The sequence below is a fragment of the Crinia signifera genome, chromosome 1, assembly GCF_055691185.1.
Source record: "Crinia signifera chromosome 1, ASM5569118v1, whole genome shotgun sequence".
Classification (NCBI taxonomy): Eukaryota; Metazoa; Chordata; class Amphibia; order Anura; family Myobatrachidae; genus Crinia; species Crinia signifera.
Genome location: NC_139217.1, coordinates 71,277,589 through 71,292,737, shown reverse-complemented (window position 1 = coordinate 71,292,737; position 15,149 = coordinate 71,277,589). Strand labels below are relative to the sequence as shown.

At 43.3% G+C, this 15,149-nt stretch overlaps 1 protein-coding gene across 5 annotated transcripts in view; it reads left to right on the top strand.

The window, feature by feature from the left end:
* The window catches only part of SLIT2 (slit guidance ligand 2), a 260,597-nt gene extending 246,330 nt beyond the window's left edge, over nucleotides 1-14,267 (top strand). For 4 of the 5 annotated variants that reach the window (XM_083161418.1, XM_083161417.1, XM_083161416.1 and 1 more), the window contains 5 exons: nucleotides 2,563-2,693; nucleotides 6,533-6,681; nucleotides 7,888-8,176; nucleotides 9,879-10,090; nucleotides 12,375-14,267. In XM_083161418.1, the coding sequence (XP_083017544.1) occupies nucleotides 2,563-2,693; nucleotides 6,533-6,681; nucleotides 7,888-8,176; nucleotides 9,879-10,090; nucleotides 12,375-12,616 (1,023 nt within the window). In that variant the 3' untranslated portion in view covers nucleotides 12,617-14,267. Of the gene's footprint in view, nucleotides 1-2,562; nucleotides 2,694-6,532; nucleotides 6,682-7,887; nucleotides 8,177-9,878; nucleotides 10,091-11,086; nucleotides 11,119-12,374 lie in introns of all 5 variants that reach the window. The other variant, XM_083161420.1, reaches the window with a different exon arrangement.
* Nucleotides 14,268-15,149: the final 882 nt, after the last annotated feature.

The following is a 15,149-nucleotide window of genomic DNA, read 5'->3' as shown; positions in this document are numbered from 1 at the left end:
GATAAAGTACCCCGGCACTTTATCACTTCTTCTCCACTGCTTCATACTGTACATCTACCCCAAGGAGTCGTTTTTCTTTAAAACATAAAACAAAAAATTACACCCTTGGCCACTTTTTCTTGGCTCGTCCCTTTACTCTGCAATTATTGATTTATAATTCTATACAGTGTCATCTACTTCCATAGCAACCACAGTCGCATGACCAGTGAGACTTTGTGATGCTTTGGGTGCTCTGTGTGGTGAAATATTTTCTATCTGCCGTGACTTAGGGCCCGATTCAGAACTGAACGCACGGCTGTGAATTCATACAGTATGCAATTATGGATGCACTGCACATGCATGTACGCACAGCGTACATATTAATTCGCAAGGTGGGAATTAATTCTAGCGGGGCAGAGGCTTAACTGAACGCTGGCTGCTGCGAAATCACGGCAGTGTGTAAAAGGTCTGAATCAGGCCCTCTATGCCTGTATCAGGCACATGTATTTTGTAACCTAAGGAAAGATCTGATAAAGACATTGGGCCAGATGTACTAAGCTTAAAAAGTGATAAAATGGAGAGTGATAAACTACCAACTAATCAGCTCCTTCCTATCATTTTTCAAACACAGCCTGTGACCAGGGTTGCCTACTTTTAAAATCTCCTCTCCTGGAGAAGCCCAGAGAGGAGACTGTCCGCAGCACTTCGGGGGGCGGGGCCTGATGTAGACGTCATGAAGCCCCCAATACGGCAAATCCCGCAATTTTGTGGGTCTACGAGGAGGGGGCGGGGGCTACATTACGTGATCTGCATCTTTAGACCTGCCCCACCCCCGAAAAGGTGCAGTTATCCAGAGGGGGGGGGGGGGGGGGGCTGCCTGGCCAATCTAGGAGGGTGGGCAACCCTGCCTGTGACATGGCAGTTAGGAGCTAATTGGCTGGCGATTTATCACTCTCTATTATATGACTTTTCAAGCTTAGTATATGTGGCCCATTATGATTTATAGAATAACATTTTACAAGTTCTTTAACTTGCTATGTAAAGAAAAGCATTAATTAACCATCATGTGATTGTTTTATGCACAGAGAGATCCATTTTTCCCTTTTTCCTGTATTGTCTTTGTTTTTCTTTGGCTGGAAAAATCCAGAGTATGTACAGCCCGGTATCAAAAGTATCATATTTTCCTCAAAAAGCAGGAAAATAGCATCTAGCAATTGTTCTGTCTACAGTATCTGAGCTTTTACTTCCCCATCACGGCATCTATCCAATAATTAATTGCAAATGTTAAAACCAGACACCAGTAAACGTTATTGGACCTGTTATTAATATGTAGATGGTGCCCGTGCGTGAACTTTTAACATTATCAGATATCTGTATAATTCTATCACTGTTGCAATAAAACCCTTATTTAGATATTAATCTTTGCTGCGCATAAAGGGAACTTTTAATAAGTAGAACACATTGAAATTCCTGATGTAATGGGATCCTTTGTTGCGGCTCCAGAAAGATTTTTTTTCTTTCTTTATTAATATCATGCAGATGTTGCGATATCTCAGGCTAGGAGAAAAGACATGTCACGTCGCTCCATAAAACACATGTATGCGGCTCTTTAACTATACGTATGTTATGGATAAAAGTAACAGTGGATTATTTGAACATTACGTGGTCAATGTTGATATCATCCAGGCATAATTACCTACTGTATATTAAATACACTAGATCATAAAGGCGTATCAGATGGACTGCAATTACCTAATGTTACAGGTTTTTATGGACTTGGGGACTAATAGTACCACCGAAATCTTTAAATGAAGCTTTGAGTGGCGTTCATCAGATCTCTCAGGAGCCCCTGATAGCTGAGTCTGTCCTACTCTCTGTTCCTTTTGGGTATAGGTCATGGGGTCGGCCAAATTAAAGCCCATATACATTCTTTTGATCACTGAAGGTGGACCGGCCTTAGGTGGACACATGAAAAAGGTCAACATGCCTAAGGTCAACCGGGTCAAAAGGTTGACACAGGCATTAGGTCGGCATTGGGAAGGTTGACAGTCAAAAGGTTGACATGATTTATCAACTATTGTTTTTGTCACGAATGTCGTCACAGTCGACATGGACACTGGAAAAGTGCACTCGCCATGCTTTGGGCTTAGTGACTTTATTATATTCACTCTCCACTCCTTAGGGCATGAAATACCGCCTGGTGGCACATGTCAACAACAAAAACTGTGAAAAACCCGTCTACCTTTTTAGCTGTCAACCTTTTTTAATGTCATCTTAATGCTTGTGTTGACCTTAGGCATATTGACCTTTTTCATGTGTCGAATCGAGTATGTTGACCTTAATAGTGTCAGCTTAACGAGCGCATACCACCCTGGTCTTACATCTGTTCCTCTCCCTCCATGAATTTTACATTACAGGCGGGACAATTGCCTCACCCTTCCTGCTTGGAGATCTGATGGATTATATAAGATGCCACTATCTTGCCCACAAAAATAATTAATTCCGTGTAGTGCACAGATATGTGGGATGATTTATTTTTAGGGCTATTTTAATCACCCTTCATATATATTTCTGTTCTCCCAGGTGGCCACTGATGAGGACAGCGGAATCCTGTTGTACAGGGGTGAAAAGGAGCTTATAGTGGTGGAGTTATATCGGGGGAGAGTACGGGTTAGCTATGACACCGGAAGTTACCCGGCATCCGCCATCTACAGGTGAGTTTATAGCTAATAGCGCTGATGACAAAATGAGGTAAAACTGCTCTCATTGGTGGGTAATCAGTAAGTGGGCAATGTTCTAGAGCAGTTACCTAGCAACACAGTTTGTGTGACATATGTAGTCTGCTCGTTTCCAAAATAACTAGTTAATTTAAAAAAAAAATGCTGTCAGTCTTGCTGGTATTTTATTCATTTGAATCATAGTTGCCTTTGTTGCATGGAAAAAGTGCCCCCCAGGGGAGCTGCTGGTAAATTGCATGAGCTGACTTGGAATTTTAATATTCAAATGAATGGGCAGCCGCTGATTGGCTGAGAGAGCTCTCTCAGCCAATCAGCGGGCACCCATTGATTTGAATGGGAGATTTAAAACTCCCATTCAAATGAGAGGGTGACCGCTGATTGGCTGAGAGAGTGGTCATGCTCAATGTCATCACTGGCTCAGATATTTAACACATGCAGTCAAATCTAGTTAAATCGTCTAGCAATCGCATGCAAATCATTAGGTTAGCACAGATCACACATATATGTGTGTATGGGCGATCTAGACACAGAGAAATCGCCTTATTTTTATTTCTGCTTTTCACCCCAAATGAGATTGATCTGCCTGGTGTATGCAGTTACTATGGGAAATGAGGGTGTGCTATATAAGGACGCAGTCAAATGGATAAGCTACACTACAGTCTGTAGGAGCGGCGAGGAGTGCAGTCACTACACTAATGATTGCTGTCGTTTAGGAAACAAGCTTTACATTCTGATGTTCAGGGGATTAACATACGCTTACTGCTGGCGATGGAGCGTAACTAGCGTGGCACAAAATCCACCCAATTCTTTTCCGTAGGTGTTTCATAAGCATATTTTGGCCATCGCACAATATAAAGGCAGCTGGATGAAGCTTAGCAGGCAGTGGTGTGATGTGACTCGCACTGGCAGCGTGCGTGATTACACATCTGGCCTGGCCGTGTCTGTAGGCCGTGCCAGTATCGCTCACTCACCGATACCTAGATCCTACAAATACTGTATCTGCATATTCGCAAACCCAATCACTTTGGAATACACAATGATGGTGTAGATGGTTTCCACATGTTTGCCCATCTGCTACAGGTTCTTGGCCCATGAGTATGTGTTACTGCAGGGATTCCCAGAGCTTCACTCTTTTTTCTCTTTGATCTACCATGGTCCCGTTTGGCCTAAAGGGTCCGTGTGGGCAGTTGGTTACAGCGTATCGGGGACACCTTCTTAATTACCTAAAATGCAACCGAGGGAGATCTCCAAAGTACTGTACTAGCTTACTGTATTTCATGTTATTTTATTGTATTGGGTTGTGTGTGTCCTAATGCAGCTTTTCTCAAATACAGTACATTATGGTACATAGGGGGAGGGGCCCTAAACTGCACACCCTGGACATATGAGGTGCTACCTGCTGAGACCTGTAGTGCAGCAAGCAGGAGGAGGAGTTTGCAGGTGCACACTAATCATGGAGCAGCCCAGCAACAGCAGCCCAAAGAGCCCTGCGCCCCAAACACAGTCCCACAGACTAACACTCAGCATATATGTATAGTAGGACTTACCCTCATAGTGCCAAGCTGAGGTGTGCAGTCTTGAATGTTGGGACTCCAACCTGATTAAAAACAATCTGGGACAGGTGGGTGGGGTGCTAGTTAAGGAGGAAGGCGTCTCTAGTTCCTTCCAGTGTGTATGAATACACAATATATAGTACATAGGGGGAGGGGCCCTAAACTGCACACCCTGGACATATGAGGTGCTACCTGCTGAGACCTGTAGTGCAGCAAGCAGGAGGAGGAGTTTGCAGGTGTTAGTATGCAGTACATTATGGGCCTGATTCTTTACCACTCGGAAGGGGCCAAATTCAGCCCCATTCTGATGGTGAGGGGTCTGCACATGCGCATTCTCTCCAGAGTGGGCAGGCGGGGGTGGACAATGGGCGATAGCAGGGGAACACCCAGCGTTTTATGGGCGTCTTCATGAAAACGGTGGACGATCCCATGGGGGCATGTCAGCGCCGGACATATGTGCCCGCCCCCTCTTCCGCAGACACCGAAGGTAATAAAAGTCAGTTTGGACCATCAAATGATTCCTCTCCCCTTAGGTTGCATGTGAGCGGATGTGTTCGTGTACATCCCCTGGCATGGTACAGAGGGGATTCGGCAGTGGTGGTGGTGGGGGGAGCGCCGTGTAGCGTTTCAGGGCAGCGATTGGCCACTGTCCATGTGTTACAGACATGTATTTACATATCATCAAACATAGGTATTTCCTTTGTACTAAAATATGGCGCAAAACCAGCGGCCAGGACACAACTGTACACAATGTAGAGAACACAACGGATGTACACAAAGTGAATAGCTCTGACGTGTTATAGCAGAGATGGGGAACCTTCGGCCCTCCAGCTATTGTTGAATTACACATCCCAGCATGCCCTGCTACAGATTTGCTATTTGGCCATGCTAAAACTGTTGCAAGGCATGCTGGGATGCGTAGTTCAACAACAGCTGGAGGGCCATGAACACAAGAAAAGTTAAATGCTACCTTGGTTCATGCTCAATCCTTCAAAGTTACCTGAGGGTTGCAAACCCCTGCAGGCTTCCTATTATGAGAGCCAGATCAGCATTCTGGTTGATCCCTGTGTTGCTGGCTTGTACTGGGTACAATGTGCTGGACCGCAATGCTCTGTTTGACTTGGCAGAGCTGCTGTAGACTCCGCGGGGCTCTCAGATTCCCAGTGTAATGTCAGCTTCCCATGCAGTAATTCTTACCTCCATTAACAGATAATTGGGCAGAATTGGCCTGATGTGATTGGGCGTGTTATGTGCGTAGCAACACCAGCAATGAATGAATAAATAAATCAGGAAGACACCATGGAGCTGAAGGCATAAAGCAGACGTTTTAGCAGTCCCTACAAAATGTGACACTTACTGTGCTGCTGCCCAGCTGGCAGTAAATAGACTAGGTACGGGTAATGCCATTGTTAGCGTACACTCTCATACATTGGTCTCTGCTGTCAGGGCGCGCTGTATAAAGCAAGCATTACAAATAAGTGTGCTGTAATGCCAGAGCTGTGCTCACCTGCTTATAGTCCTGTCTGAGAGACAGCGGACTGCATAGTTCAGACACCATGCATGGTCTGCAGTGTGCATGCTCGAGCTGTCCTTGCGATCACAGCCAGTGATGACTAGCCATCGTTGGATGTACCCAAGTTGATTGACGGGTGCCCGTGCATTGGGGCTAAGTCAGCAGCAAACATGGGCAAATCCCTTCGATGGTGAGTGATCACGAATGGCTTCACCCCCTGTGTGCACAGCTGCAAATGTATTTGCAGCCGTGCACAGGGGCAGGGGGAGCTGGGCTCCTAAGATTCACAGTCCAGCGATCAGGTGCGAATCAGGTCTACAGTGTCATTGTCCCAAACTCTCCTGCAGCATCTTTTCTTTACATACAACTTGGAGTTTGTACTTGCTAATTATTCATGCAGGGTAAATACCAGCTGCTTTTGCATGCAGCCCACACATACTGGACATCTTTCATTTTTACCCTGCTTGCCACACCCGAATCTAAGGGGGAATTCAATTTGCTGTGGTATTTTACCGCAGGATAATTGATCCTATGGGGATATTCAATTAGTGGGATAATTGATTCACCCCCCAATATCTTTGTACATGTCACATCTGCCCCACATACAGTGTAACCTGACATTGCCCAGGGGTACGGTTATTTGCTCTTTTTGCTCAAAATCAGGCCCAGTGTCCTTTATTATTATTATACCCCATGATTGGTGTGACTGCCTCCATCATTTACCATGCCTTGTGTTCCTCTTGTTACAGTGTTGAGACGATAAATGATGGTCATTTTCATGTTGTGGAGCTTGTGAGCCTGGACCAGACCCTGTCACTGATAGTGGATGGAGGAAACCCTAAGACCATCACTAATTTCTCCAAACAATCTTCTCTCGACTCCCCACTTTACGTAGGAGGTAAATGATATTGGCTTGTCGCGGCGCTTGGTAATAGGCACATTTATTTAGTCCATATGATTAATACAATACGTGTGCTGGCCTTTGGATCATGCATCAAACCCCTGGTGAAGTATATTGATCAGAACTGTAAGGAGAGGTAAGCTTTCAAACAACAAGAGAAAGTTCTAAGGCGCTGGGTGGGGTGGGTGCCGGATGGGAGCCAAACAGTCGGGATTCCGATAGTCATTACACCGACGTCGGAATCCCGACTGTTAAAACCCGACACTTGGGGTCCCAAAGGCCACCGGCTATTCTCCATCGTGGGGGTCCACGGCCCCCATACAGGGAGAATAGAATAGGTGGCAAGCACAGCAAGCCACTGTGCCCGCAAGGGGCTTCGTTGCGTTTCCACAGCTGTCTGAGTCCGACGTCGGGCTAATGACTGTCAGGATCATGACTGTCGGGCTCCTATACCACACCTGGGTGGGGTGGCTGTTGTAACTCTATCACTATACAGGTAACACCCATAACAATTGTCAATGCTAGCATACACACCAAGCTTTATAAAGGCTCAGGTGGAATTAAAGACAGGCAAAGACAATACAGATATTAAAGCACAATTTAATTACTAAAGTAAAGTGATTTTCATCAATTCCATAAGGGGTGATTAAAACCTGGATTGTCAGAATTGTACAGCGGGGTTCCTGGCTACAATGACTCACTTCTGTGTGAATTGTTCCATCGGCTGCAGGAGACTTGACCACTTTTCAGGGGGGCCAGGAGCGCCACCTGATTTTTGTGAGCCTCCCTGGCCATTCTGAGTTAGTGGGCAAATATCGCTTGTGAGAACCCCCTCCCCCGAAAAAATTACTCCTTGCTCTGCCTCCCCCCCCCCAATGCCCCCAAGTATGACTGCATTGCATTTCCGAGCCCCTTGTCACCCAGATAGTCTTTAACCATGGCCACAGCAACATGCTTCCGGCTCAGTGCAGCTCTAGAGTTCCCTCATTAGTGCACAGACATGATGTGTCATGTGCCGCTGATAAGGATACTCGGAAGTCGCAGAGCGCAGACACATACACAACACAGAGCAGCAGCAGTCCCTGTCCAGAATCAGGTCAACAGCAATTACAGAATCACATTGACATTGTGTTCCATAGCAGCTGAAGAACACAGACAGTTGTGTATATTCACATTTACAGATCTTAGTAATTGAAATTGCAGGTATGCCCATGAAGAACAACGTTGCGGTGTTGCGTCAGTCTCCAGGACAGAACGGAACCAACTTCCAAGGCTGCATCCGGAACCTGTACATAAATAACGAACTGCAGGATTTTAAGAAATTCACTCTGCCATCGGGAATCGTACCAGGCTGTGAGCCCTGCCACAAAAAAGTGTGCCTGCATGGGACGTGCCTGGTCACAAGCCAGTCTGGCTTTACCTGCGAGTGCGACGGAGGGTGGACAGGAACACTCTGCGACCAGCAGTCCAACGACCCTTGCCTGGGAAATAAGTATGTCTTCATGAGGACACGTTGTTACCATTCTGCTTTTCTGGAGGCAGGCTAAATTCTGTTACTTAATGCCATCATTAACGTAATTTAAATAATTGCAAAGTTTTCTCACTTTTTTAAACACATGCGTCATAGAGATTATTAACACCTTAAGCTTATAAATAAATGTGCCACAGTTTTTCCAATTCAGTTCCGGTTCTCCATTGAAACTCTTGAAATCAAAATGTTTCTTTTTGTAGAATTTAGACAACCTGGACGTTCCTCTAACATGGACCTCCAATCAGGGCATCACTGCAGTTATGGTTTCCTCCTGATCCTGTAGTCCATTTGAAAGATGGTTTCTCAGGCTGCTATAGCAGCATACATGCATTTTATATTAAAGAGATTAGTAAACCGTAATGTAGGTCATAAGTTAGGTACTAATAAATGAAGTTAGGATGACTGAGCATCGGAATCCCAGTGATACACACGTCTCTTTGCGTTATGAGAACCACACGATATAGTTGTGCTGTAGACACATAAATCTCTGTCTAGCCCACTTTCCCTTTTATCTCTTGGAGAGCAATCTCTGATTCCTATGTTTGGCACACGTTCTCTTATCAATTCTTTCATACTTTTTTTGCAGCTTCAGATTTGTTTACATCCCGTGTTCTTGCTCATTTCTACATAGTGTGGAATTTATGCTGCCCTGACAGCTTCCAGCTGAAAGATGTCCACAGTACCTAGCACACATGCTCTTCTTGGCACAAGCACACCATAGCGTTGTAGACAATTTATTTGTTTATTAGAATTGCCGAGAAGGGTGTGAAATTCTCTAAAACATTTTTTACAGAGGGAGGATTCTGGTATTGGAGACTAGTAGCTTCAGATGGTATCCAGATGTACGTCTAAAGTGTCAAGTAGACTTATACCTTGTCAGCTTTTCTGTCTTGGCGATCCAACACTCTACTGTATAATGCGTCCATTTGCAGTACTAGATTACAGGTATTATTGACTCTGGTCAGAACCCCATCCTGAAGAACCAATGCTGTTGTGTGATCGACCAAGAACTCCTGTTCTACAGGGTATTGCTGGCAACCTGGCAATTCCTGTAAGGGCTGCTGTGAGTTAGTCCTGGACTATATATGTTTCTCCAAGGGGTTGCATCGTCCCTGCCTGGTTTGGGGCTCAGCAACTATGCATTTTGCTGCCTATATGGTAGATTAGTTTGTTTTTAATATAAGCACGGATTTGTATCATTGGATCAACCCCCAAAAAAGCTAACGGTCAATAGATTGAACCATAGGGTCAACTGGGTCAATAGATTGGCATGAAATTGGTCAACAGATTCAATAGGTCAATAGCTAAAGGTGGCCATACATTTACACATTTTTTGTCAGATTGTGCTGGTTGGAACAACAACCTGGTATTGGATGTGAGAAACTGACAGTTGACCATTTGCTTTGAAATGCTGGAAAACTGCCAAAAACTGTCACTCAGATACTACCAGGTTTTTGTTCCAACCCTTCAGATTTGACAATCAATCTGTAGATGTATGGCCAGTTTTAGGCCCAGAACCTGCACTTCTATCCATCCCTTGCTGCTATCGATCTAACTGTATATCAATCTGACAGCACGTACATAATGTATCTTCTACTTTATATTCACCCTATGTTCAAATGCACTACCACTTTGCTGACAGAGTTCTCTCTTTATTTTCCAGGTGTATACATGGCACCTGCCTGCCGATCAATGCCTTTTCCTACAGCTGTAAGTGCTCACAGGGCTTTGGCGGCGTCCTGTGTGACGAAAGTGAGGAGCAGTTTAACCCCTGCCAGTCTGTTAAGTGTAAACATGGGAAATGCAGGCTGTCGGGCCTGGAGAAAGCCTACTGTGAGTGCAGTGCTGGTTACACTGGGGACAGCTGTGATAAAGGTGAGTCCTTCATACAGTTAACGTCTGACGTACACTTGGGGAACATGAAATGAAGACACTTTATGACTGTTTGTATTTGCTCAATGCCGATAACACTCGAGTCCTGGTTATGAGGCTATAGTGATATATGTGCTTTCTGGGTGGGGGAGGTGGGGGGGGGGGGGGGGATTACATAAAATAAACAAAGAAGAAAATGGTATAAAAGTCAACACTGACTAAGGGCCAGATGTATCAAGCTTCAAAAAGTGATCAAATGGAGAGTGATAAACAACCAGCCACTCAGCTCCTACCTGTTATTATTTAAACTCAGCCTGTAACATGGCAGGTAGGAGCTGATTGGCCGGCTGTTTATCACTCTCCATTTGATCACTTGATACATCTGGTCCTAAATACGTTTTAATTTTTTGTTGTGGAACCAAGCATTTGGAAAAAACCTTCCTAGACAGAACAGTATAATAAATTTACTTTTGACATTGCAGTATGCCAGTAATGTAATCCCAATGTGAAGTGTGCATTTAAATCACTAAACTAATGGTAACGTTAATTGGGAACCAAAAGGAAATAGAAATTCTAGGTCTGTTAAAGCAGAATACTATAATACCACTAATTAGAAGTTTTCATTACAAAACTTGACACCAACCTACTGTAGTCTGACATATATTTTCTTATATTTATGATATTAATTATAAGGTATTTTTAATATTTTTTAACCATACAAAAATCTATTGCTATTTTATTTTTAATTTGAATTTGCTCATTTAAATATTCTTAGTATTCGCAAACCAGTAAATAAGTTTGCGAAACAATTCTGTTTTTTCTTCTTAATTGGCACAATTAAAATGTTGCCACTGCTTGGTTAACTGACAGCCACTGGTTAGCCTCTAATCTTTCTGCACTTTTCTGTTGACCTGCTGTCTGTGATATACGTTTCTCTCTTCTGTAATGGACAATGATCCACACTTTGCCTTATCACAAATTCTGCTCTTCACCCTTCAGCCTTCACTGATTTATCCCAGAGAATCCCGCAGGTGAGATAATTGAGAAACAGGGCCTGACTTATTTCCCTCCCTCCCTTCCTCCTACCTCTCATTGTGGTGCCTCCTTCCTCTATACATCAATGTCTTCTCCTCTCTTTCTCCTCAGCTGGCATTTATTTATCTTGTTTTCATCACCGATGTGACTGAGGAAAGGGGGGAACAGTGATTAACAGATGGCTCATTTTTAGCTGGTTGCATACGTTGTAATTTATGAAGCTAATGGAATGTAACTTGTATTAAGCAATAGATTGAATAATATTGAGCGGGAGATGCAATAAATTAAATTGCATGCTCTCTGAAATAGTTCCCTGATGTAAACAGAACCAGCTGCTCCAGTAGAGAACAGTGGATGTATATTTTTTATATTAATGAAAGGTTTTAGGCAACCAATTTTGTTGTCACTGTAATAACGCTGTATTTATTACTTACAGACTATGAGAATTTTTGTACAATAATGGGTATTTAACAGTAGGAGAGTTTGAGTAGATATCCTTCCAAAATAAGGGGAGTATTCAATGCCGTGGGTGAGCAGTGACAGCGAGCAGGGCTGCCTGCTCGCTGTCACCGCTCACCCCGTCAGTATTCAACTGACCCCCCTAATACGCCGATTCCCCCTCGCTCCGTTTTTGGAGCGAGGGGGAATTGGTGTATTCGGCTGCAGAAGCAGTGAAACCCGCGGCTAAATGCAGCAGGTTGGCTGCATTAACCGCGGGTTTCGCTGTTTGGGGGAATCCTCACCGTCCCGTGACAGCAAGGATTCCCCTGGAATGTTGAATACGGAGAACGGCCAGTGTAGGGGTTAAACAGTGAGGATCGCTGGTTTTCTGCGATCCTCGCTGTTTAACCTCCTCGCCGGCCACGGCGTGCGGCATTGGATACGGCCCTAAATATTCAATGGCAAAACGGTTTCTCCCAAGTTGCCAGTCAGCAGTGTTTGAATGACCGGAAGCTGTGCAGTTCGGTAGAAGTTAAATCCACTTGGTTCCTCTATACTGAGAGTGACACACATGGTGACCAATGGTGATGTCCTCTGTATTCTTGACATATGACACAACCTCCCAAATTGTGATGCCCGGTATATTAATCCTCTTCCTAACTATATGGAGGGCTCTCTGAGACAGCATAAGTGCTTTAAATGTGATGCTACAGGGCATGCGTGGAATAGAATATGAACATATTTGCCTCAAAAATTGCTGTTTTTCTTTCTTTAAAAAAACATATGGTCTAATTTCATATTTTGTTTATAGAAATCTCTTGCCGAGGGGAACGGATCAGAGATAATTACCAAAAGCAGCAAGGTTATGCAGCTTGCCAGACGACCGAGAAGGTATCGCGACTAGAATGCAGAGGGGGATGCTCAAATGGACAATGCTGTGGACCATTGAAAAGCAAGCGACGGAAATATGTTTTTGAGTGCACCGACGGCTCTTCATTTGTGGACGAAGTGGAGAAAGTCATAAAGTGCGGATGTACAAAGTGCCCCTCCTAAATCTGTAACCGTCACCAGTCCCTTGAAAACGCTGTATACCGTTATGACCATGTTGAACTAATTCGAAGTTGATAGTGGAAAATATTTGAATTATATTGTAAAATACAGAAACAGACTTATTTTTATTAAGAAAAAGAAAAGGACATTTTCCTGACTGGCAATTCAGAAATAAATAAAAAGAAGCAACAGATCTGAGTTTTGAAACGAAGATTTCTGTCAAAGAAGAAGAAATATCGACCAAACAAAGACATGAAGGCTACAGAGAGATCCTTTGACGGAGGGATATTGTAACCGCCGCTTGGTATAGTATGGTTTGCCCTCTGCACCGTGCTGAAGCTAAAACTAATACTCAATGATTTAAAAAAATCAGGGGGGCAATCGGCCCAGATAAGGAGGCATGTTAATTGGCTGCTACATATCCGCATTGTTGAGTTTCGCCGATTGGAGAACCACGTGAATATGATGAAAGGACAAGCTGTGAATGACAAGGGATCAAGTTAATTTACCCTTTGGTATTGAGAACACCCAAACTGAACAAATGTTGGGGAGTTCTGTGCGTTCCAAAAACATCTGGACAAGACCCAATGGCTGGGACTGAAAAAATAGCCCAGAATTGGACTTCTGGTTTTAAATATATTAATGTCACGTGATAGCACAAGAAGCTTACAGAAGTTTTCATCTAGCCCTTTTTTCCAGTATTATTTTATTTTTATTTTTGATTTTTTTGTAATATAAAAATTAACTGGGCCATTAGTAAAGAAGTCTGGTAGTTTTTTTGTAATTAGGAATAATTTTTCAACTTCTAAGACAAAAAAAAAAAGTTTATAAGCAGTATTCAGACTGAATGAGACATATATTTATTGTACCGGAGTACATCATTCTTAACAATTTTAGGTTATCCTTTTTTTCCAATGCTTTAATATATATTAATTTATATTTGTCCTGATATTTTTCTATTTTGGAGAACACAAAATGACTCAAAGTCAGGATTTTTCTTTTTTTTCTTCTAGAACTAACATAGCAGATTGTGTCGGCTGGTTTCGTTTAGTCCGGTATGTGTTCAATAATGTGGTTGTGTAAACCCGCAATGTGCTTGATCTGAGGTACATGCTGAGAATTGTACGATAGAGTGTCTTTAAATTAGTTACAAATAAATGATATAGAAGTATTTTTCCCCTACATATAATATGAATATAATGTATATTTACGTAAAACTAAAACTGTGTTGTAGGCTGACAAATGTCACTAGTCTATAGGAACTCCCTACTTTTCCCCAAAAAGATGTATCCGTTTTTTTAGAGCAGATTATACTGTTCACAATGGTGATTTTTTGTTTTGTTTTGTTCTCCCCATTAATAAAACTACCATAGTACCACGTGGTTCCCATGTTAATATGCTGCTGCTAAAGAACAGTATATGATTGTTAATGGTTGGTAGTGGGCTGTGATCTCCTTTCCTAAAATAAAGAAAACTGGCACTCTGTACAAAATACATTTGTAGAAATGTTTTTCTTTTTTTTGGGGGGGGGGGGGGGGGCTTTACAAAAAAGAAAAAATAGGTGTACATGTGTACTGCAGTGTGCTTTGTCTTATTCGGACTGATATCAGTAATGCAACTGATGTTTGTAAATTAAACAGATATTACTTCCATATTTATTGTCTCTTTTCCAGTTGTTTCTTGTACAGTATTTTTTTTTAATTCTGCATGTATATACATCTGTATGTATGAGCTGTGACAGTTTTTACTTTCACTTTGATCTGTGACAGTTTTTAGCCCACACACACCCCACCCTCAGTCCCTATCTCCTACCTCCAATCTCTGTCTTTATAGCTCCTTCTCTCCATATACAGCAAGTTTGAAACAGATCAGTGTCCCTGCAAACATTACTTTCACTTTCTGTTCTGACATCTTTTCGCACACAAAGGAGTCATTTGGTCTGTTAAGTGGTCACTAGCAGTACTTCACCTCATAGAGGTGAGTACAGATGGAGCGCCTCTCAGCCAGTGCTGGGTCTCGCCAGAATGCCCCTGCTGGCGAGTTTGGCGCTCCATCACACATGCTTCCCAGTTACCAAGCGGGCTTGGACGTGAACCCTGCCCATCTCCGCTTCAGGGAGAAGGTCAGGGCAGGGCTGCCAAGAGAAATCCTGGGCCCCGGTACAACAGTGTCACGGGGCCCCCCTGGAGTGGTGAGCTACAGAAAAGAGGTGTGGCCATTAAAAGGTTATAGGGGTGTATATGGTGTGATACACACCATATACCCTTTATGCAACACAATAGTAGACGCCTTATACTTGCCCCTTACACATTATGCTACACAGAATGAGCCAAAATTCACATGGAATGTCGTGAAATTCACATTATGCCACATTGAATGACACAAAATTCAAATGATTCCACATGGATTGTGCCAAAATTCACATTATGCCACACAGATTGAGGCAAAATTCAGGGACAGTGAGAGGAATGGTGGGGATGCAGGCAGAGAGATGGCGGGGACAAAGATGCAGGGACAGAGACGGTGGTGACGAAGG